This window comes from Amphibalanus amphitrite, unplaced genomic scaffold, assembly GCF_019059575.1.
Source record: "Amphibalanus amphitrite isolate SeventyFive unplaced genomic scaffold, NRLGWU_Aamphi_draft 000146F_arrow, whole genome shotgun sequence".
Lineage (NCBI taxonomy): Eukaryota > Metazoa > Arthropoda > Thecostraca > Balanomorpha > Balanidae > Amphibalanus > Amphibalanus amphitrite.
Window position 1 is genome coordinate 132,968 of NW_024881641.1, and position 23,590 is coordinate 156,557.

The 23,590-nt window shown below is 54.3% G+C and overlaps 2 protein-coding genes across 3 annotated transcripts; one reads left to right on the plus strand and one right to left on the minus strand.

Moving 5' to 3' along the window:
• Positions 1–705: 705 nt before the first annotated feature.
• LOC122382787 (proteasome adapter and scaffold protein ECM29-like) lies at positions 706–23,400 on the minus strand. The gene is made up of 31 exons (XM_043368586.1): positions 23,353–23,400; positions 22,390–22,520; positions 21,963–22,079; positions 21,230–21,348; positions 20,606–20,752; positions 20,126–20,392; positions 19,649–19,859; positions 19,309–19,394; positions 18,907–19,102; positions 18,403–18,629; positions 18,031–18,235; positions 17,483–17,752; positions 17,067–17,201; positions 16,529–16,649; positions 15,822–16,006; positions 15,459–15,563; positions 14,910–15,116; positions 14,527–14,662; positions 14,100–14,289; positions 13,710–13,916; positions 13,209–13,323; positions 12,623–12,823; positions 12,273–12,397; positions 4,491–4,713; positions 4,023–4,179; positions 3,498–3,656; positions 3,021–3,152; positions 2,264–2,742; positions 1,896–2,022; positions 1,303–1,503; positions 706–1,112 (listed from the first exon to the last, which is right to left on the minus strand). Exons 1-31 carry the CDS (start codon positions 23,384–23,386, stop codon positions 883–885), a joined length of 5,445 nt encoding a protein of 1,814 aa, XP_043224521.1. The 5' UTR covers positions 23,387–23,400; the 3' UTR covers positions 706–882.
• LOC122382788 (venom protease-like) lies at positions 5,430–11,376 on the plus strand. Of its 2 annotated transcripts, XM_043368588.1 has the most exons (2): positions 5,430–6,555; positions 11,180–11,376. In XM_043368588.1, exons 1-2 carry the CDS (start codon positions 5,482–5,484, stop codon positions 11,228–11,230), a joined length of 1,125 nt encoding a protein of 374 aa, XP_043224523.1. In that variant the 5' UTR covers positions 5,430–5,481; the 3' UTR covers positions 11,231–11,376. The 2 variants fall into 2 exon arrangements, with proteins under 2 accessions (XP_043224523.1, XP_043224522.1); XM_043368587.1 differs by lacking the exon at positions 5,430–6,555 and having other exon boundaries at positions 9,890–11,376.
• Positions 23,401–23,590: the final 190 nt, after the last annotated feature.

Sequence of the window (23,590 nt, forward strand, 5' to 3'; positions counted from 1 at the left end):
ATGAAACAAGTTAAATATTGACGTCACAGATTCAGAGCCAATCAGCTGATAAATACCTGTGTCCATCCTGTGTCTCATTTGTGTTCTCGCTTGTCGGGAGGGTTAACTTTTGTTATGTTTTGATCCAATAAAAAGTGACTGAATTTGAACAAAGGAAACGAAAATATGTCACTCCTGCTCACTGTATTTTTTTCCAAATTCAAACATTTTTTCAAACTATGACGTCATTTTAGCTGGTTTCTCGCAAAGCGAACCGCTCGCTTCGCCAGCCTTGAATGCGGCTACGTCACAAGCCGAGATGCATCCCAGCCGCCGGAGGGCGGGCGAGTTCGTCGACCCCCGAGAACGGACAGTCGCCAGGCGGGTGCAAGGAGACCGTAACCAGGCCGCCAGCGAACACAAATGGGATTACAGCGTGCTCTGATAATATGACGAGCTCGTCTGAGGACAGCCGGCAACTTTACCGCACCATAAAAAACGCTGTCCCCTCATGCAAATGCGTCGGAGCCGGAGGGTGTCAGGAAGCGGCAGTCCCCAAAGCCATGTGATTTTCAGAGGCTGTGCGGAAGCTCACTCGACCGAAGCAAGACTTGTAGTTCAGCGCAGTGCAGCACTGCACGATGTCCCGGCGACCACCCAACCGGCCAGTAGCTGAGCGGACTTTCAGTTCCAGCGACTGTGTCCCATATCGGAAACGAGGTCTGATCGGTCACAGTAAGTATATTAATTCAATTCACCATCAAAATACCAATCAATGAGCACCTCAGCTTTCCCGTCATCTTAGCTAGCTCGTCATCTCGGCAGTCATCCACAGCGCACACCCGAACAGACTCGGACGGTAGTGAGTGTGGCGGACGGGGCCGACACGGCGGCAGCGGCGGCTCACTGCGCCAGTTTGGTCAGCAGGCGCGCCGCGTCGGCCGCGTCGTCGCGGATGTCGTGGCTGGCGTCGTCTGCGGCGGCCTGCAGCGCCGGCGTGAGTCGGACGCTGAGCGCGCCGGCCGCCGCCAGCACGGGGAACCGGCGCGTGTCGCGCAGCTCGCCGACCGCGCGCAGCACCGCCAGCGTCACAGCCACCGCCTCGCGCCGCAGACTCGGATACTTGGGCGTCTCTGCAGAACAGAAATCAGCGCTCAGCGAGAAGTCAGCGAGTAGCTCTACATCAGAAACCAACGAGTAGCTCTACCCTGAATTTCAACAATATCCACACTTAAATAATGTCATTTAGCCACAAGGATTCGCCACACTCGCCAACCCTCCCCTTCCCCGATCCCCACTCGGAGCTCGCGCCGCGTCACTCACCCAGCGCCAGCGCCAGGACGGCGCCCAGCTGGTTGGCCGCCTCAGTCAGCGCACTCTGGTCGTGCTCAGCGCTCGGCGTCCTCAGCAGCCAAAGGCGGTCGACCACCGCGCGCAGTGACGTCACGATGGACAGCTGGTGCGCGCGTGTCGAGCGGGGCATGGCCGCCGCCAGTAACGCCATGTAGCGCGGCCAGAACTCGGCTGAAAAAGTCAGGGATGGCGAGGTCAAGTGGGGACACACTCGGCGGGGAATTTAACAGTGAGGGTCGCGGGACTCGAGGCAGTTGGCGGGCTCAGGCGATGACAGTCGGCAGACTCGGACACGACATGACAGATGACCGGCAGCAGAACCATCCACGGTAGGCCTACAGGCCACGGTAGGCCTACACGGAAGCTACAGCACATTCAGACAGCAAATTCAGACACAGTTGGCGGATTCAGACAGGCAGTCAAGGGGTTCAGACAACCTGGGTCAGGCAGTAATTCAACGGCGCGGACGGTAGTAACTAGTAAGCTCCGAGCGGTCGTTCCGTTTCATGTGTAGCGGCGTCGACGATTCAGGCCGTGTAGGGAGAGTTACAGTCACTCCGTACCCTGAGTGGCGGCGTCGGCGGGCCAGGCGCGTCCCAGCGCCGTGTAGGCGGCCTCCTGCAGCTGGAGCCGGGTGGCAGCGCCCATCTCGTCCTCGTCGCCGCTGCCATCACCAGACTTGGACTCGGCCTGTCGGTGACAAAGTGCGATTCACATCTCTCATACACTTCGGGCGTGGGTCTGACCTACGGTACCGAGCTTGCAGCCTGATGAGGAACAACGCACAAACTAAAGCATTTAGATGTTTTCAAATGGTCGCAAGAAGTGGGCCTCTCTCCACCATCCAAAGTATGAGACGCTCACAGACCATCCATCGACTCCCGCCGTCACTGGGTCGCTTCCTCACATCCCCGTTAGCCGGCCCACCCACCTGTAGGTAGGGCTCCACGATCTGCAGCAGCCGGCCGAACCTGTCCAGCTGCAGGTCCCGCAGCACGCGGCCGGCCGCCACCACCGCGTGCACCTTGTACTCGGGCTTGTCGCGGGCCGCCTCGGCCAGCACGGCGTCGGCCAGCCGGTCCCGGTCGGGCACGGCGGCCGCGCAGTTCTGACACACGTCGGCCAGGGCGGCCAGCAGCGCGTGCTTGCCGTCCCAGGTGCGTCCGGGCAGCGCGGTCAGCAGGGCGTCCAGCACGGCGTGCAGCTGGTCGGCGGGCAGGCCGGCCGACAGCCGGGCGGCGGCAGCGCCCAGCGCGCCGGCCGCCTGCGCCTTCATCGGCCACGACTGGCCGGCCAGCGCGGCGCGGCACAGCGGCACGATGTCGCTCAGGTAGAGCCGCAGGCCGCCCTCGGTGCCGGGAGACAGCTCATTCCACACCTCCTGCCAGCGGGCGATCTCGGCCTCCGTCTCTGCCGGGGGACGGCACCGTCAGTCACGGAACAGTATCGGTCACAGCTCCATCCACAGGGTTCCAAACAGCGGCCGACCTCGGCGACCGGCTCCGGTCGGATATTTGCCAACGGCACCCACCACACGACGACGGCACACAGCAAACACCTATCACCAGCTTCACACACCATCGAATGGGCACGGTTGTAAGATACGTTAACGAGACACTAATTAAAATAGGTAAACATTCGCATATCGCATAACAATCCGATTATGTCAGACGGTTCGTCAAACTCACCCGTCGTCTTTTGTCGGTGCATGGCGAAGAAGGCGAGACTGGCGGCGTCTGCGGCGTGCTCTTTGAGCTGGGCCGAGCCGTGCTGACTGAGCGACTGTAGCGCCTCGGCGCAGACCGGGCGCAGACTCTCATCTGAAACACCGCAGCAGAATGACCTGACTCAATGGTCTGACGCCTCAGCACAGACCGCGATCAGGCTCTCATCTGAAACGCTGAAACTGGAACGAGTGACTGCTAATGTCGGAGTAACTAGCCGTGTGAACATCAGCTCGGATGGCTTCAGCAAGTATCTACCATATCACACATTGACTGAATGACTGACTGCAGTTCCAGAGCGCTGTAGTCAGTCGCAGACTGTAATTTACGAACGAGGCCTCGATGTTACGGAAGCTTGACGTGGCCAGGCAATTAGCCATATGTCCGTCACCTGCCTCACTAAAACAGAGCGCGCTCCTCCCAGCAAGTGCGTATGCCTACCTTCGCCCTCCATGTACCAGGTGCGCAGTTTGGCGATGAGCTTCTCCACCGAGGAGGCTTTGGCGGCGCGGCAGACGTTACCGCAGGCGGCCGCCGAGCAGCGGCGCACCGTTACGTTCCTGTCCTGCATGCCGGTCACCAGCACCGAGAGCACCTTCCCTGTCGCGGACACGGGCGGTCAGAGTCGGCACTTATTAACTACCTTCTCTGTCACAGACACGTCGGATAGTTGGAATTAGAACAGCTCAGCAGTGCCACATTTTCTGCTACAGACACGGATGGTCAAGGTTGCGTTCTGCAGGATCTCCGTAGTATTGACCTGCCGTGTTTCGCAGCACAGCTGACCTGCCGTGCTCAGTGTTTAGTAACACTAACATGCCGCGTTACGGTACACCGAGCTGCCGTGTTCACTATTCTGTTACACTGACCTGCCGTGTTTTATTACACCGACCTACCTAACCGTGTTCAGTTACACTGACCTGCCGTGTTCTGTTACACTGACCCGCCGTGTTCTATTACACTGACCTGCCGTGTTCTGGAGCGCCAGCGGCCTCTCGGCGGCCAGCCGGGTGGCGAACAGCGCCACGCCGCACTTAGTTCCCAGGCCGGTGTTGCGCTTCATCAGCTCAGAGAGACGCGGCACGATCTCGGCGGCCTCCGCGGCGTCCACGTACTGGATGCACTGCGGCACAAATCACCGGCACGTCACGACACGCGCTACCGGCACGTCAGCGACGGCTCAAACCGGCACGTCAGGGGCGGCACTCACTACGGAACGTCAGATACGGTCACTGCGGCCGTCATGTCCCGGTCTCCCAATTAGTGTGTTCCCCCGAAACAAGTATAAGTATGTTCGTAGCTTACTTTTCCAGCGTTACAAAGCAGACGCCAGTCAAATGTTACCAATCATGCAGCTGCACACCCGTCAGAGCCCGTCACAGAGCTGAGCTGCCCCTGCTGCCGCTGCTCTCCTCCCGACCGGTCGACACGCACCTGGCACAGCGTCTTGAACATGAGCGAGTCCTTGGTGGCGGCGAGCCGGGCGCGGTCGACCGCCTCCTGCGTGTCGGCCTGGTGGCCCACGGCCACGCTGATGTGCCGCACCGTGGCCGACTCGAGCGTCGAGAGCGCCTCCAGCAGCGCCGGCACCAGCAGGCGCAGGTGGGGCCGCAGCCGCGCGCCGGCCGACCGCGACAGGCGCACCACCGTCGACAGGCTGCCGGACACAGGGGCTCCGTCAGACAGTCCGCACAAACGGCGACCCGGGGGACGGCAGTCTGGTGAGGTATGTACGCCAATGGTACGCTGCTCTCAGACTCAGTCGCGGTACTCCTCCGTCCTCAGGCAATGATGGATGCGTCTTTTGTCTTAATTGAATAATAAAAAGGCATTATAACGCTTAGACAGAACAGCTACACAACACACAAGCACGCGATAGTACAGGAATCTCCGCAACATCCCCAGAACTTTTTTACAACTTCAAGTTAGCGTCTTCGTGTAGTTACTTTTTTGTTCTCATTAAACAATCGAGTCGTGACGTCGATGTCCAATTCACAAGCTGTCGAAGCCCGGAGCCCGGAGGTCCACACGAGATGGGTTTCACATATTGTAAACATGCAGCCGACCAAGAGCCCATTGAGCAATTCCGTGAATGCAACGTCATAATGCACCAGAAACAAGCTGGATTATCTTAACTTTTCTAAACAATATGCACGAGGCTCGTTTGTTCGGACCAGTCCATTCCGTGGTGCTATTAATAGATTCTGTTTGGTACTGACACGCGATGCCGGTGGCGCGGTACCGAACTACTGTACCTATGCAGTGCACGACAACTGCGGTACTCCACGGTATCCAAAACCGGTCCCATGTAGTGCCCGCCGAGTGCATGGTCGATGATTAGCGAAATGCGGCGCGCCAGCCAGCTCAGTGCAGGCCGGGAGGGCCAGTTGGACGGCGGTCGGCGCAGCTCCCTGTCGACACCACCATGGCGAGACTCGGCTCAATCGCCCTGCACACCACGGTGGTGTGCGCCGCGCTCTCCTGGCAGTTGGCCATCGGCGTCCATACGTCCTGCGCCCCCAACCAGAGCTGCACCGTCATCCACCAGTGCGCCGCCTTCCAGACGGCGGAGCAGATTCACAGACACCGGCCGCGGCCGTGCGGGTTCTCCGCCCTGGTGCCCCGCGTGTGCTGCGACGCGGGCCCCTTGACAGGCGTGCCTACACCGGTTTTACCAGTAGGAGAGTGCGGAAAGCCACGACCAACTGTTCGACGAAGGTTCAAACGCCAGACCCCTTTCCAGGCGCCTTTCCAGAATCCAGCGCCAGGCTCTCCTACAGACAGCGACTTAGCCGCTGGCGCCGTGGGAGGCATCAACGCCATTGTGGGCAAGTGGCCGTGGATGGTGCTGTTCGGCCGGTGGACAGACGCCGGTCTGGGCGGCTGGTTCTGCGGCGGCACCCTCATCACCGACCGCCACGTGCTCACGGCCGCCCACTGCCTGCGACCAGAGGAAGCCGGCACCGTGGGCGCGCGCATCGGCGACAACGACCTGAACCGGCTGGACGAGGTGGAGCACCAGCAGCGGAACGTCTCCGGCATCGTGCGCCACCCGCAGTACGTGGGCGCGCAGAACGACCTGGCCGTGGTGCGGCTGGCGGCTCCCGTCACTGTCACCAGGGACGTGTCGCCCATCTGTCTGCCGCCGGCCGGCGCCGACCACGTCGGACGACACGTGGAAATGGCCGGCTGGGGCCTGCTCGAGTTCGGTGGGAACACTTCGGACATTCTGCAGGAGGTGGCCCTGCGCGTGGCCGACCCATCCGTCTGTGAGACCGCCTACCGGCGCGTGCCGCAGTTCGACAGTCGCTTCCCGGGAGGTTTCCAGGGCACCAAGGTGTGCGCCGAGAGCCGAGACGGCGAGCCGCGCGACGCGTGCCGCGGCGACTCGGGCGGCCCGCTGATGGTGCGTCTAGAGAACGACACCTACCAGCTGGTGGGTGTGGTCTCCACCGGCGTCGGCTGCGGCAACCCCGAGTTCCCCGGACTGTACACCAAGGTGTCGGCCTACATCGACTGGATCTTCAGCCAGCTCACATGACCCGGAGCGAAAAGAACGCATCTGGCGCTCTTCTCGCCTTCTTTTGTGCACAATGCTGACAACTGATCATTTTTACAAGACGTTTCATCACATCATTTGGAAAAGTTCGTCGGGTAACGTAAATCGTGTACGCCAGGTCGTAAATAATTATTTCTAGTTATTTCAAGTATCCGAATAATGAATTGCTGTAAACCCCGCTTAGCTAGGTAGGTCTCACCAAGCTCCAGCAACGATAGCTTCACTGATGATAGCCTGGTGTTGCCCAATAAATTATCTGTGAAGCCCGAGGTGCGTATGAGCTCCGTAACTAATGGCTGTCTGCTCACTGCTGTCTGTCTGAATGTTGGACTAGCTAAATGAAATATAAAAAGAAAACGTAATTGACACGATGGGACGCGACCAAGTGAAAGATGCGTCTGAGGTGGCAGACAGAAAAGCAAACATAGTTTGAAGACGTCCTTCGGTCATGTTATTAAAGACCATCGAAAGTGGCATTGAAAGTTCTACAAAGTTCATGTTCAATGGGTGATTGACATACTTTGCTCTTCCCCTGGGCCCGTATTCACGTCGACATCTTACGATCAGTTTTCATCGTACGATCGATTTGGTATTCATGTTGACCATCTTAACTTTTTATCGTACGATCAGTCTGGATATTTAGGATACTTCTAATTCACGTTGACAAACTTAAGATAATTTGGTATTCATGTCAAAAGTCCTAGGATTTATCCTACGACCCAAGGCCATATATCTACGACCCAACTTAAGATGTCGTAGCAGTTCCGAAGATTTAGGGTGAGCAAAAAGAGACAACGTTGAACTCCCTCCAATTGACTAAACTCTCGCACCTACGGGGAAGGGGCTGGGGGAGGTTAAAGACTGCGAACAATATTATTTCAAAATATTCTATCAGGTCCCAATTTTCACGACATTCGGGTCATTGAACTGACATGAACGGTAATCCGATGACCTAGGACCTTAAAATTGGGCATCATCGGCTTCCTCTCGTCAAAAGCAAGATGCTTGGTTTTTCCGTGAAGCTCCAGCTTGATCAGGGAACGAACGGCTGCGGGTGTGTGTGTGGGGGGGGGGAGGGGAGGTTCCGATCAAACCCCATCTTTTGCGGCTGTGAAAATGCCAGTGCAGTCACAAATAACCCCGAGTCACAAACACAAAATAAAGCTTACCATATCAAACTCCCTTGAACAAATTTAGTGAAAGATGAACAACTCGACCCGAATCTGATACGTCGTGAATGCTGCACCGTGTCTTCAGATTCCGTGAGGATCAGTGATTAGTGAACGTCCATATACATGTTAACATGTAGTTGTAAAATCCATAAGACAAGCACAGACCGAGCAGCGGCTTTTGTTCCCGTTCGTCGAGGCGGAGCTAAAGTGGCATTCCCCACGGACTGACAATCTCCTGCGCATGACCGACCAGCGCCAAAGGAGCGCTTCTGTGTTCGGCGCCCGCGCTGCGGGAAGTCCGATAGCTGCACCTGTCGTCACGATCATGTAACTGCCGTCGGCTCGGCCTGGTCGACGATTGTAATCGCCAAAAACGGTAAGAAAGGCGGCTGGACGGATGTGGGTCGTGCTTTGCTGCAACGTTCGGCATCACGCATTACAAGAGTAGGTGTGTTGCAAATAATGAAGGGTGCTGCCATAAAACCAATGGCCCTTCAACTGAGGCATAGTATGTGAGAGGATTTAACATTTAAGGTGAAAATCTTTGACTATTTTAAAGGGACTATCCCACCTTCTAAAATGTTGTTAAAACCAGTTAAATTGTGCCCGACTTTATAGATTGGATGACCAGGAACACGGTTCTGGCATTTATTTTTCATTAAACATCTTAGGCTTCCCATATTTCAAACACAAACTTTCAAATATGTGACGTTACAGTCCAAAAGTACCTCCTTCCCCAGGCCACATTATTGTCATAAAGCTGATTCTTTTTACTCTGTAGGCACCACAAGAAAGTTCAGACCAAGTTTTAAGCGATTTTTCAACGAACAAACCCATTTAAAGGTAGACTGCCACCTTTTTTCCACAAAACGGTTTTCACTAGAGCTGAGCCACCTATGTCCCAGACTGAAGTCGGTTTTCCGAAATTCGAACCCGTTTGCGAGAAATCGGAGACCAAAGTTCAGTTTGATGCCATTTTTTTAGTCCAAGAAAACCGACATCTCTACTGTTTATCGATAACTTTGAAACATGAATTTTCTTATCTTTTGGTAAATATATGTCAAAACTTTGATTGTTTCGAGATCAGAGAAGAATTTTGGAGTGTCAAAATAAAAGTTAAACTTATATATTCAGTAGTTCATTTTTTCCAAAAAGTGTGGGAAATGGGGTTTAACATGGGCCAGACCCATTCCAAATGAGCCATGATTTTTAAATGTTTTACGAACTTAATGCAAAATAAATTAAACATGGCCAATTTCTTATGAAATCATATATTAGTAAATCATAAAATACCTTACTTTTTCAAATAAAATGTAATAATCTTATGACCTTGAAGTCTAGTGATGTGTAAACATTGTCGCTAGACATTAACCGATTGATAATTGTATGATAATCGACAATTTTTTTCGCGATTCACGTGATGATACTTTGTCAGGTGAATTCCAAGAGGCCACGGGGGTTGCAACCTAGATAGATAGTGGTTTCTGAACCTCGCCGCAAACTTGGCTATCTCAACTCAAACCCCATGTTAAAGGTGGGATAGTCCCTTTAAAGGCGATCGATCTTTGACGCAACGTGCCATCTAATATGTTGAACATAAGAATAGGAACTAAACGTGCTACAAAACAAAGGGCGAAAAAGGGTGCTGGCGCAAAGGGCGCTGCTTTATCGCGGCGACAGCGTTGATTGCCCAGTGAGACGATCAGAGCCGGGGCAAATACATTAAGACTTTACATAAAACTTTGTAATTTAAGAACTAAATTTCACGAACAATGAACTTTGAGGATACATTGCTGCTTGACCTATTTTTCCTAGCCTTATTTTCACAAAAAAAAAACATCGAGGTACCACTAGGGCTAAAATAATGTTCTGGGTCAGCGGCGGAGTCACAGTCGAGGCCGAGCAGATTCTGCGAGCCGTGCAAACATTACGGCTGCGCAGATGACAGCTCGGTGAACAGATCCGTGCAGGCAGTGGAGACTGAGGCCGCACGGACCGAAATCCGGCACTGTTTATATGTAACCTCTTCACGTGTCGACTGCGCAAACTCCGCGGCCGGACGGCGGCCGCAAGTGGCTGGAGCCGCGAACCTAATTTACATAGGCATTTGTACGCTGGCCGGGGGTGGCCGAGCCGGCGCTCAGTGTGTGCCACAGAGCGCGGGGGACCGGGTGTGCTGAGGCGGGCTGCCGGGAGGCCACGCTGTCACTATGGTGCGCGACCAGTGGTGCTATTTAGCGGCCATCGCCGCAGTCATTGGTGCGAGTTCAGGCTCCGAGCTGATGTTCACGCCGTCTGTGAGGAAATTGTGTGGTGATACCAGCAAAAAGTGCGTCAATATTCGTCAGTGCGCGCTGTACAAAACGAGGGAGGATCTGTCGAGGCACCCGCCGCAGATCTGCGGCTTTTCCGGCATGGCTTCCCGCGTTTGCTGCCCGGCCGATCAGGTGGCGATTCCGTGGCAGATCTCGGGAGGTCCGGAGGTCACAGGACCGGTCACAGGAGGACCTATGCCCGAGCCGCCCGTCCCGGAGCCGCCGTCACCGCTGCCAGAACAGTGCGGTCTGCCCCGAGAGACCGTCCGATTCATCAGGCTTAAACGCAGCGCAAACACGCCGACCTTTGACTTCGAGATGGCTAGACCGATACCGCAACTAGTCGCAGAGCTCTCCACCGAGCCACCGATCCAGGCAGCCGTGGGAGGCATCAACGCCATTGTGGGCAAGTGGCCGTGGATGGTGCTGTTCGGCCGATGGACGGACGCCGGTCTGGGCGGCTGGTTCTGCGGCGGCACCCTCATCACCGACCGCCACGTGCTCACGGCCGCCCACTGCCTGCGACCAGAGGAAGCCGGCACCGTGGGCGCGCGCATCGGCGACAACGACCTGAACCGGCTGGACGAGGTGGAGCACCAGCAGCGGAACGTCTCCGGCATCGTGCGCCACCCGCAGTACGTGGGCGCGCAGAACGACCTGGCCGTGGTGCGGCTGGCGGCTCCCGTCACTGTCACCAGGGACGTGTCGCCCATCTGCCTGCCGCCGGCCGGCGCCGACCACGTCGGACGACACGTGGAAATGGCCGGCTGGGGCCTGCTCGAGTTCGGTGGGAACACTTCGGACATTCTGCAGGAGGTGGCCCTGCGCGTGGCCGACCCGTCCGTCTGTGAGACCGCCTATCGGCGCGTGCCGCAGTTCGACAGTCGCTTCCCGGGAGGTTTCCAGGGCACCAAGGTGTGCGCCGAGAGCCGGGACGGCGAGCCGCGCGACGCGTGCCGCGGCGACTCGGGCGGCCCGCTGATGGTGCGTCTGGCGGACGACACCTACCAGCTGGTGGGCGTGGTCTCCACGGGCGTCGGCTGCGGCAACCCCGAGTTCCCCGGACTCTACACCAAGGTGTCGGCCTACATCGACTGGATCCTCAGCCAGCTCAGTGCGGTGCTTTGATTGTTTGTGATTTGATTGTTTGTGATGTTTTTACCCCCATTCGCTTCATCTGAAGCCCCAATGAGTGCCCAGCAGGCCCCCATAGGTGTCTAGTACGAAATCGCTGATAATTAAGTACAAATAAACACTTTTGGCACCGGACAATAGTATCTTAATAACGGCTTCATTGCATCTCATTTGTGATATTTATCACAGCGTCAAGTTCAATAGTAAACTTTTTTGACGTACAATACGAGTAAAAATGTTAATTTTCACGCAATCGACAATCAGGCCGTTCAACATCGAAAATTACTTTTTTACCAAGCAGCCTCCAACGTTAATCGGTGCACACGTTAAAAGCGTCAGGACACAATAAGACTTGATGGGTTGGGGGCGAAAGTTTGACTGGTAATGGGCAATAGGCAATCAAAGCATGCTATCCACTATCCAGACCCAAGTCACCAATATTTAAACTTCCGTCCGTTTAGGGGCTCCATATCGATATAAAACAAGGAAAGGGGAAACAAAATGTTAACTGTTTTAATTTGCATTCGTCCGAAGGGCGAATGGAATTTCCACAAATACATCACCAATCATCCCATCGTCTACTTCATGTTCGCTTGGAACACGGCCGGCAGCAACAGTACACACCGGTCCCGCCGTCCTTGGGTGCGACGGATCATACCCGGAACATGTTCGGATCATAGTCCGTTCCGGGAGTCGCACATTTCCCGGAGAAGCCCGTCTCCCGCGGCCGGCAGCAGTCGCGGTATGAATCACACCAGACTTGCGGGAGTTAACCATATCCACAACGACACCACGAGTGAATACTAATAATATCCCGGCACTCCGGAGCGAACTGACCAGCTTGTTAGATACCGAGGCGGAATGGGATTGTCCCTTTATCAGATAAAGAGAAGCAATAAGGCTTAGGCCCATTTTTTTGCATGGACCGGAGGCGGATACCCTTTTTCATGCCAACAGAGATCTTGCTACCTACGACAGGTAGACCTCACAAGCTTACACGGCTCGAGTGAGCACATTCTAAATGGCATGGCCTTACCTGATGGCCCGCACTTCTCTGACGGTGGAGGCCAGCCCCGTCTCCAGGAGCACCGGTAGGACAAGCGTCAGTGTCTGCTCGCTAGTCTTCACCGACTCCTGCTGCTCGCAGAGGCGCACACACACCTGCCAAAAGAGCACGCACATCTCAGGCTCCGGTCAACACACGCGTTACCAACACAAGACTCATGTCCTCCTGACGACGAACGACTTACGCAGAAAGCGTTTCACTACGGACGCGTCGGACTGTATCCATCAAAATCCATTCGTCACTTGCCACCGAAGGTATTAGCAATGGTTTGTCCCCGCACAGCAGAGCCTCCGCTCGGCTCCCCATCCCGCGTCACTCACCCTGCTGAGGACCTCCAGCGTCTTGTTGGCGGCCAGCCGGACCGACTCCTTGATGTCGTCTCGCACCCTGAACAGTGTGCTCCACATCTCCGGCAGCCGCGGCAGCACGGGGTCCAGACCAGCGCCGCAGAGCAGCTCGGCCAGCGCGGCGCAGCACGACTCGCGCACCCGCCACAGGCCGTCCGTCAGGCGGGCCAGCACCTGTAGAACGACAGGGGAGTTACCCAACACTACCCGCTAAACAGGCCGTCCGTCAGGCGGGCCAGCACCTGTAGAATGACAGGGGAGTTACCCTACACCATCCGCCACAGGCCGGCGTCCGTCAGATCGGCCAGCACCTACAGAATGACAGGAAAGTTAACAAGCAACACCCCGACTATACTGATACGGACCGTTCGCCCGAAGAATCAGCACCTGCTACATGCAGATTAACAGGGGACTTAGCAGGCATCAACCGTCATGACAGGCCGTCAGCGGTCAGACCGGCCAGCACCTAGCACAGGTGAATAGGGGAGTCAGCAAACACCACCCGCCACAGGCCGTCCACGAGGCGGCTAGCACTTGTCATACACGGAACATGACTGACCTCGTCCATAATCTGGGGCAGATACAGCTGAACCGTCTTGGTCGACTCGGGAACGATCGAGGACCAGATTGAGCGCATCGTCTGCTGCACCTGCGGCTTCGGGTCGAACTGGTACCTGACGGGGACGGGGCACTGGTCAGTGGTTGGTTGGTAACACTGGTCTGGTCACTGGTCAGCAACACGTAAAACGGACACGAACTGCCCCGGTACCCACAGTGTGGTGAACGAATAACTCGGGAATATTTTAGAGAAAACACAGTAGGACATTGTACTACAGTACTTCAAGCATATTATCTGAAATGTCCGTTAGGCACTGGCTAGACTGATTCTTACAGGTGGTTGAGCGTAATCGAAAAATAGGATCCGACAGCGAGACTCCTAGTTACAATATGCAATGCATGCTCTTCAGGACAGCGGAGGTCAGGGTCTACCCGTACCGTGAGCGTGAAAAGGGTCGAAGGGCGACCCGTGTAGCCAGCGCTCCCAGCGCCCAGTACGTACCGATACAGTTTTGGCACGATGTTGGCTAGGTGCGGCGTCAGCGCCTCGCCCGCCTTGGAGGCGATAGAGGAGAAGCCGAACGCCGCGCCGCGCCGCGAGTTCCACGCCGCGTTGTGGTTGACCAGCGTCATAAACTTGTAGATGAGGTCGGGCTGGTTCAGGTCGGAGGCCAGCGAGCACAGCTCCTTGTAGGTGGACAGTTGGCCCCTGCGGCAGCGAGACAGTTGGTGTTGGACGAAATCAGTAACTGCTATCAAGACATGGCGACATCACACACTTTCGGGCGGCGGCCGCAGCAACGACGAGTCCTACTCACATGGACATTGGACCTACTCACAGCCTACCACAAACAGACTCCCAACCCTGTCACGGCCGCGCCCTTTGTCTCACCCTGAGGGGTCCTTGCCGAGCTCTCCCTGAGCGAACAGCTTGGTGTCTGCGGTGACCTTCTGGGTGGCGGGCCGTGCGGCGGAGCCGGTCAGCGCGCCCACCAGGCCGTCCACCAGAGTCGCCCGCTGCTGCTCGTCCCCAGAGTCGTACACCAGCGCCAGGCCCTTGGAGGCCGCCTCCTGCACCAGGTCTGCCCAGCAAAGGACTCAGTGAGCGGGTGGGAGACGAAGGTGGCTCATAATAACAACGGCAGACAAGCGCGAACGTATAGCAAGACTGAAGACACTCGAAACTTAAGCTGCACCTGAGAATCACGAATGCCTACCAAACCTGCAGTCAGTTCACAAAGGAAGGACAATTTCGAAAAAAAAAAATCGAAAAAAAATCGGCATCAATACACCACGGTCGACCCTCACTCAAAACGTACCATTTCCCGATGCGAGCAGCTCCATGAATGCCGCCTGGATGTCGGCCAGCTTGTCCTTGAGCCGCTGCAGATGCTGGCAGTGCTTCACCAGGGCTAGTAGCCAGACGGCGGCCGACTGACGCACCTTCGGGTGTGTCTGCGATACACAAAACGGAGTCAGGTCTCGGAGGAATGGTACACAAATGCCGCAGCATGATTCTATGTAGTAAGCACTAAGCAGTAAGCAATACGCACTTCGCGGTACCTATGATACCTTGCAATTTCAGCATGGGGTGGCATTCTTCATTTCTTTTTTCTTCAGAAAAAGACCACGTAATCAGCTACTGCCAATGAAGAACTCCGTAACTGCTGGGACAGTTACCTGTATCAGTTGGGACGCTCACCTGTGTCAGCTGGTTCTCGAGCAGCTGGCGCAGCAGCCAGGTGAGCAGCTGCTCGGGCCGGTGCGGCTCGGCGCCGGCCGGCTGCTCCGGCGGCGTCTGGCCGGGCTCGGCGGGCCACCACGGGTCGGCCGCCTCCGGCGACTGGGGCCCCAGCACGGCGCCCACCAGCGCCTCGCCGACGGCCATCTGCAGCTCCAGCTCGTCCAGCTGGCGGCACGGAGGGCCGGGGATAGTCGGCGCCTCAGCGGTACGGCGGACATACGGGGATCGTAAGGGACACAGCGGACCGAGGGCAAAGGTCAGGGGCATGAGAGCAGAACTGTTAGGAACACAATGATTATCAGGGGCAGAGCGGACCGCCGGGACACAGCGGATAGCTAGAAAAGCTGGTGAACAGCAGATCCAAGCTACAAAAAGCTCACATGAGTTCAAATTCAACAAATCGATCGTTACATTATGCACATCACCTAACGGCATGAGTCGTGCTTGGGGAAGTGAATATTCAGCAGCCCTGCGTCTCCCCAACTCCGGTCCGGTGCTGAGTCTCACCTCGCTGGAGACCGACAGAAAGTGTTCCACTATTTCCCGGCGGAAGGCCAGGCCGGGGTCGCCCACACAGACCAGGCCGCAGGCGACTATGGCACGCTCACGCATCTGTCAAGAAAGACGGACGGTTACACAACGCAACGTCAGCCAATCGAGGCGCATTACCTGTAAAAACCTGAACATTTGGATTTTGCTATGGACTGAAGCTTACTTTGTACTTCTGTAAATATCAACTGCCAGAACGCTTAGTTTGAGATAGGTTGGTGACAGAACATGATGTTACAATTCAGGTAAAAAAAAAATCAGCCATCTGGTTACCGGTACATATTCTGGTGTATGCTGATTGGAGCGGGCTGTACGTCCTACCTTGGAGGGCAGCTTTTTGCTGGTGGCCGTGTTCAGCAGCGTGGTGACCACGTAGTGCAGTGACGGCGGGCTGCGCTGGTCGGCCGGCCCGGCGGCCACCGGCAGCGGCCCGGTCCTGCCCAGCTCGGAGACAGAGCTCAGACAGGCGGCCTGCAGCGCCAGCTGGCTCGACTCCAGGTGAGACACTGCGGTCCAGAGGACGGGGACGCAGGGCGTCAGTGGCGTAAAGCGGGGGTGTACAGACGTACAAAGCTGCCACATGGTACGGGCACAGATATTACTGCAGTGACAGATACCTAATTCAGCAGCACACTGTGACCTCACTAGTTGTCGGGCTGGGAATAAATTCTTGGCTACAAAAGCCAAGAAGAGGTTGCCGAGCTGTGATCCGCAGCATTTATATCAATGAGGTTCGCGCGTGAGCTCTTAGAAAAATATTTTGCTTGAAATACAGGAGTTACCAACGCAACCGCCTCTACTAACTCCGGGGAGAGACGGCGAAGAGCGGCCCGACTGAAACGAAGCGGCTCACATGCGAACTTATCCAGCTCAGAACTATCTACACATTCACATATCACAATTAATTTGTGGCTGCATCGGCACTCGGCAGTATATTCAAAATCAAAAGATGTAGCCACGTTTAGTGTGTACCGAGCGGAAGTGACAGCCTGCTCCGTGCGGCGCGGTGGGCGGAGGTGGTAACTTACACAGGTCGGCGGTCAGCTGGATGACGACCTCGTCAGTCCGCTGGGGCGGGCGATTCTCCCTGGCGCGGCGGGCCAGACACTGCGCCAGGCCGAGCATACCACCGTGCTGTTCTTCCAGCACCTGGGAGTGACAGGCAGGCAGACAGACTTGGTGACAGACAGTGGAACCCAACCCATACCCACCCAGACACTGAGCCAGGCCGAGCGTACCGCCGTGCTGCTGCTCCAACACCTAGGTGGACAAACAGACAGAGCTGACAATTATGTGACAGATACACTGACTCAGACACACCCAGTCACCAAGCAATAACAGACCGGTCAGCACAGGCCGCTCAAAGTTCGAAGATGTTTGTCTTCCCAGCGTAATCCTGCTTGAACATCGCCACTTTCACCATAAGAACATTCACCCCGTATCCGTGGCACGATTATCTCCCCGCTAGCAATGCAGCTCTCCCCGTGTTTCCCCCATTACCGTTGGTCAGTCCCCCTCGTCACCGTACTACCCTCCCCCGTCTCCAGCGGCGGCGCCGTGCCCCACCTTGCTGGTGGCCAGCTGGTGCATTAGCCGAAGGCTCTCCCCGAACTGCTTGTCGTCCTGGATGGCGGCAGCTACCACGCCGTACAGCTCCGCCGCGTGGCCGCGCACCGTCTCCCGCGGGTACGACACCAGCGTCTGAGGGGAACAGAGGCTGTGGGAGAGAACTCGCTTCGGCTATCAGATTTCATCTGATATTGAGCCGCCCAGGAGCCAGTAAACTAAGCTAACTACACAAAGATAAACCAAAATGAAATAGTAGCGGGACGTCTTCAGTACCATGGCCAACCTTTCATAAGAAGAAGAAAAATCGCTTGTCTTTTGTTCAAAACCACCATACAGTGAGATAACCAGGTTTTCGTAGGTGCCAGCATCACAATGGAGTATGGAGTTAAAAACTCAGCCGGTTCTCGTCTTACCTTGAGCCAGTCGAGCTGGTCGGCTAGCAGCGGCGCCAGCCGGCCGGGCGCCGCCGCCACCGTCTCCAGCAGACAGAACAGCGGCGCGTCTGCCACACTGGCGCGCAGCAGACGTATCGTCAGCGTCAGGAACGTCTCGACTGGCGCGGCGAGCGCCGGCGACTGGAGCGCCGCGCCCAGACCGGCGGCGCGGCCGCGGACCAGCTCCGTGCTGACGGGTCGGTCAGGAGCCGCCTGGTGCTGCAGGCACAGGCTCAGGTACCGGATCATCTGCGGGGAGAGTGGGATGGGCGCGTCATTTACGGACAGGCGAGTCATAAGGCCAGCGGTGCGGACCGTGTCAAAGAGCAACCGTCACTGACGGCCAGCACCGCTCGTGTCAAGCACAGACAGCTTTTGAGGAAAGGAACAGCACGTTTTTGAAAGCAATGACTGTCACTGAAGCCCGAATACACCGTGGACACATAACTGCTACTCGGGTCCAAAATGCTTGCGCTTGCCGGCCCGATCTACAAAAGTGATGACTGCCGAGCTCAGTCTGCACTCACCATGGCAAAGGCAGTGGGCGGGAACGGCAGCACGTTGTTTCCCACCGTAGTGGTCTGCTTCTTGGACTCGCGTTCGCTGATCTTCCTAGTAATGCAGGTGATCATCTGCGCAAAGTCCGGGAATTCGCGAGCTTTCGAGCTGTCCTGGACATCCTTCCCGTCCAATTTGAGATGTTTTAGGGCCTCGGCAGCAACTTCCTCCTGGCTAAAACCAAAAGGTTGACAGAAAACTAAGAACAATACCACAGCTTCACCACGCAGCTGGCATCAGTCCATATAGTCACATCTATACCCAAGTAAAACTTAAATAAAGATAAAAAAAACTACAGCCAGCCACCGGCTTGCAGTTATTTAGCCCCCGGCCGGACTCACCTGTCGGCGGTGGCCAGCAGCAGCTGCAGCCGGGACACGGCGTGGCTCTCTGGGAACACGACGGCCGCGTACTGGACGGCCACCTGGCGGGCGCGCGCGCTGGGCCGCTCCAGGCAGCTGCCCAGCAGCGCCTCCATGACCGTCTGCTGGGCGTCGTCCAGCCGGCGCAGCGACGGCCCCAGCAGCTGCAGCGTGTCCTGCACAAACTGACCCGTCTCCGACTCCTCCTGCAGAGTCACAGGAAACGGGTGGGGCGTGTCAAACACACTGCGATGGGAGCGGCACATCGCCCGATGACACCCGAGTCGCCATATCAGGCACAACATGCCGACACGTGAGTGACGATTTGGTACGAGGTGTTCATTAGATAGTTGCAGTGAGGCCATGACCAGTATCGCCAGATCTCATGTCTCTGTATACGCCCTTCTATCCCTTCACACGCCGGTCCCCGGATGGACGGACGATGGGTGGGTAACTGTTTCAGACGTGAGCCGGCCATCTCACCTGCTCCAGCGCGTCGAACAGCACCCGGACCACATTCAGGTCGCGCGAGATGACGGCCGGCAGCTTCTGTCCGAGCCGCCCGATGGCCGTGTAGGCCGTGGAGCGCAGCCGCTGGTCCGTCTTCTCCTCTGCCAGCACACTGTGGAGCACGCCCAGCACCATGGGGCCCAGCGGCGCCAGACGGGACTCCGTCGAGCTGCCGGCGCATACGGGACAGCGTCAGAGATTACACTTCCAGCGAGGGACTTGTTCGGACGACTCGGACCAGTTTCAGCGACGGGCGAGAAAGTCAAGAGAAGCCATGCAATAGGTAGTCTACGTTTCTCGAATAAGCGACGTAGTTTATCTAGCGTATAAGAGCCGGTTTGCGAGCATCTGAGACACATAAAAGGTGACACTCACTGTTGGATTATCTGTATTATGAACTGAAGGGCCTGCAGCTTCAGTTTGGGATTTGTATTTGTGCCGTAGAAACTGTCAAACATCACCTGAAAAGAAACGAGTAGGAACGTGAGAAATAATCTGCTAAAAAACACAACCACATGTAAGCACGCGGGAATAATAATGAATCACGACGACCACTCTATGGAGATGGGCGCAGGACATACCAGAGGGATTCAAATGCAGAAAGGTATCACCTCAAACATTGACAACCATTTACAATCTGGCCAAGTGTTGTAGAATTATATCATCAGCCCGTTCAGCCCGCCCGCCGTCCGATGTGAATGCCTACATTGCCTACCTGGACCGACTGCGGGAACATGGTGGCCGCCGTCTTTGAGCGGCACAGGTAGGGCAGCAGCTTCAGTCGGATGCGCGTGCCGACCGGCTGGCGGCGCTGCTCCTGAGGCGGCGCCGCGGGGCCCGACGGCGGTGTGTTCTTGTTGACCAGCGTGCCCAGATAGAGGGAGCAGAGCTGACTGATAAGCGCCGGATCCTCCCAGTCCAGGTTACTGCGGCAGGACACGTATGACGTACAGATAAAACAACACTCGAAAGAAGACAGGGCGAATAATTCCGGTATCATCAAGGCATTATCATCTTTTGTATTTCAGCATCAAACGTGTACGCTTCCTAAATTGAACGTTTCAAGGTCCACAAATGACTTACACCGTCTTAAATCGACTAAAAAGAGCAGTTCCTCACATGCGAACTCCTACACCGACACACCGCCTCACTCATATCCGCACTCCCACTCCCCCCACAAACAGTCACTCACCAGAGCCGCCTGAGCTCCATGTCGGCCAGATTGGCCACTGTGAACCGCGTGTCGGCCATGGCCACCAGCAGATGGGGCGCCACCCGGCCGGCCGGCAGCTGGCCCAGCGACAGGAAGCGCACCAGGCCCGCCTTGAGCCGCTCCAGCCGCTCGGGCGGCGGCGGCTGGTCGCCCAGCGCGCGGCGCACCGCCTTCTCCGACAGACCGGGCGGCGGCACCGGCGGCGCCGCCTCCCCGCCCTGAGCGGCCGGCGGCGGCCACGTCACGCTGCGAACAGGCAGCGGTCAGAGACGGGAGGGACATCGACTCAGTACTGATCAACACTCTTCCGACAAGAGTCTATGAAATTGTTGTACTGACCAGCACCCGTATCAAAGAAAGGTCTTGAAATACACAATTTATCGTCCTGCGACCTACTGAGCTCCGCTACCGGAGAACGCCACGGAGCGGCAGCTGGCGCGCACAGCTGACGGTATTCACCCGTAAGGCAGCAGCAGCAGGTCCAGGATAAAGTCCAGCAGGAGGGTGAGCACGGCTGGCTTCTCCTTCAGCTTGTCGATGTCGGCGCGGCCCCGCTCGTTGCTCAGATCGGCGGTGGCCAGCACGCTGGTCACCAGCGACAGCAACCTGCAGCCAGTGGCCAGGACAGGCGCGCGGGCGAGCACGACGTCAGAGCGGCATAAACAAGTCGGTGAGACGATAAAAATAGACTGGGACAGTGTGTAGACACATGTGTGTGTAGGTGCAAGGTACAATGTACATGGTTGTTTCTGCCATCCTGGGGAAAACCTGTTGACCTTAGGTGACTCAAGATAACTTACGGATTGAGATTTTGATGAGCTATTGAGAACTTTTCTGTGATGTGGGTCTATGACTTTATCAGGCAAAGAGTAAATTTCTTATATAAAACAAATGTCTGATGACCTTTGACAACTTTTTGTCAGGCCTAAAAATGACTCAAATTTCTAGGAACACCATGAACCACTTGTCACTGTATAGGCAAAGAAGTTTGGTTAGTGGGGTGTGAGAAAAATCATCCCATCCCTCTAGTGTTACTCCTGGACTAGCAGAGGTAGGTAACTAGGCACTGGTAATTGGACTTACGAGTCCTGATGTGAAGTAGGACTGTCCTCTATGCTCAGCAGTAGAGGTATTGCCAGTTCAGCCTGCTTGGCTGGCTCCAGTCTTGGGAAACCCATTTTCACATAAATCACAGTAAAGTTCTGAAACACACCAATAAGTCAAACATTGAGTACAGATGAGCTATGTTTGACATGTAAAGCAAACAATATTACCTATCTGAATTTTGACATAACCAGAGAAAAGAAGAACCAACCAGGAGGAAGGGAATCAAGGGCTTTGGTAGGGAACTTGCCCAGTCAAGCCTTTTCCATGAAGTTGGGAAAGGGTCCTTGTAAGAAAACAGTTTGCATAAATAATATAAATAATATTGTGTGGACTCACTAGTCACTGATAGTTAAGCCTATGTGTCCCTACATTGTGGGGCTTTTGATTGAGTTACCACTGTACCCTGGCAGCAACAATGTTTTACTGAGATCTTCATGGTCCATGGATGCTGAGAATTTGGCATGGTACCCAAGGCCCCATGGTTTCAAAGAAATTAATGAATGAAATTAGATTCATGGAGTAATTAGGAATTACTGAATGAATCTAGTAATTTCTAGCTGGATTGGCTTTTCCAATGAATCTTTTCCAGCATCAAAATTAAGGCTTCTTTGCCCAAGCCTCCTAAGTCCTAGGTATCAAGTGATTTTTGGCAAGCATCTCTCCTCACCCTGATACAGAGTGATCAGTTACCAGCACCAGCAGAAATCACCTTTAGGAAGCTAGAGGCAGCTGGATCCTGATACTGCAGCAGCAGAGTTTCCACTGGAAGCTGGACGACTGGACGGCTCTTGAGGCGCTTGTTGACATGAACCAGCAGCTCCATCACCTGTTCAAGAACCCTCTGGTCACAGCTAGCATATGTACACACATGTAACATATGTGAGTCACATTTGAGTCACCATCATTAACATAGATCATTTCTTAGTAATTAAACTTGTTTACACACTATGACAATCACAATTAAAAAAGAAGCTAAGAGAAAGTAGTGGTTCATTCAGATATGATCCTGCAAAACATCAAATCTTAATTGTTATCAATCCTAAACTAATATTTTGTCTGTTAAACAGGACACAATTCAAGCTAGTACTGTACCCTTTGAACTTTTTAGCACAATATTATCATATAAAAAATCAAACCTTTTTCCTAACTCCTTCCTGTGTGCTGGATAACTTGAGCAGAACTGGTGGCAAAAATTTGGTAAGGGCATTTTGCAATTGTTCATCAGTTTCTGCTGACCCAATGCGCAGAAACACCCGCTCCACCAGAGCTGAAACAAAACAAATTAATCTATCTGTTATTTATCCTCACTTGTATATGGTAAAGCAAGAATAAAAATACACTTTGACTGAAAAAAAGAAGGCAAAAATGTCTAAATCAATTTTAATCAAGCTATGATAAACAGACTAGATTGACTCAAGTGAAATCAAACTGATGCAGAAGAACATGAGTTTTTATATGTTTAGAAAAAGAGTGGGCTACAGCATAGACCTAGACATTTGCTTTTATAGCTTAAACAACCATGAATCTCGATTCAATAAGCAGAACTCTAAATTTTGATTTGGGCGCAATTTATTCGTGACTGGTGTATGTTAGGCTTTGGAAGCAATGGGTTGCTTTCTGTTAGTTTGAATTAATCAACACATTGTTGGAATCAATCAATAGAAAAATGCAGCTTGTCTAAAATAGGTAATTCAATAAATACAAGGCTAAATTTGATTTGCAAAGGGGCAAAATAAGTGTCCAAGCCTACTTAGCCAGACTTAAAAAACCAACAAAGTATTTTGCAACTGGATTTCATGAAAATAATCCATATCAAATCAACACCGTGCAATTGAAATAATCGTGCATTAGAATAAATTGTTGTTGTTGTTGTTGTTGGAATAGGACGCGTAGCCTTGCATTAGAATAAAATAGAATATTCCACAAAATGTTATGGAGATTGATGGTCTAGGCCGCGTCAATAACGTCTCCAGCATCAAAAGACATTAGTAACACGCCAATATATGATCTGGTGAGGTACAACTAATGAATGTTATCATGTCGTTGTGCCAGAATGCATAAATTTAGTAAATATTGCAATATAAGGTCAAAAAACATACCAAGCTCATCTTGATTCACCGGCGGATTCTCCATGACTATCAGCTTGCAGAAACAGCACAACAATTCCTTCATCGTTTTGAAGGCAAACCGAAGCTAATCATTTCAAAATTGAGCATTTTTTGGCTAGTAACAATAGCTCATATCAGAATTTTTTTTAAAGAGCATGGAATTAATTATTGATTTGAAATGCAATTGCATTACCTTAAAAAGCAGTTGACTTTAAAGGAAAAATTAGGA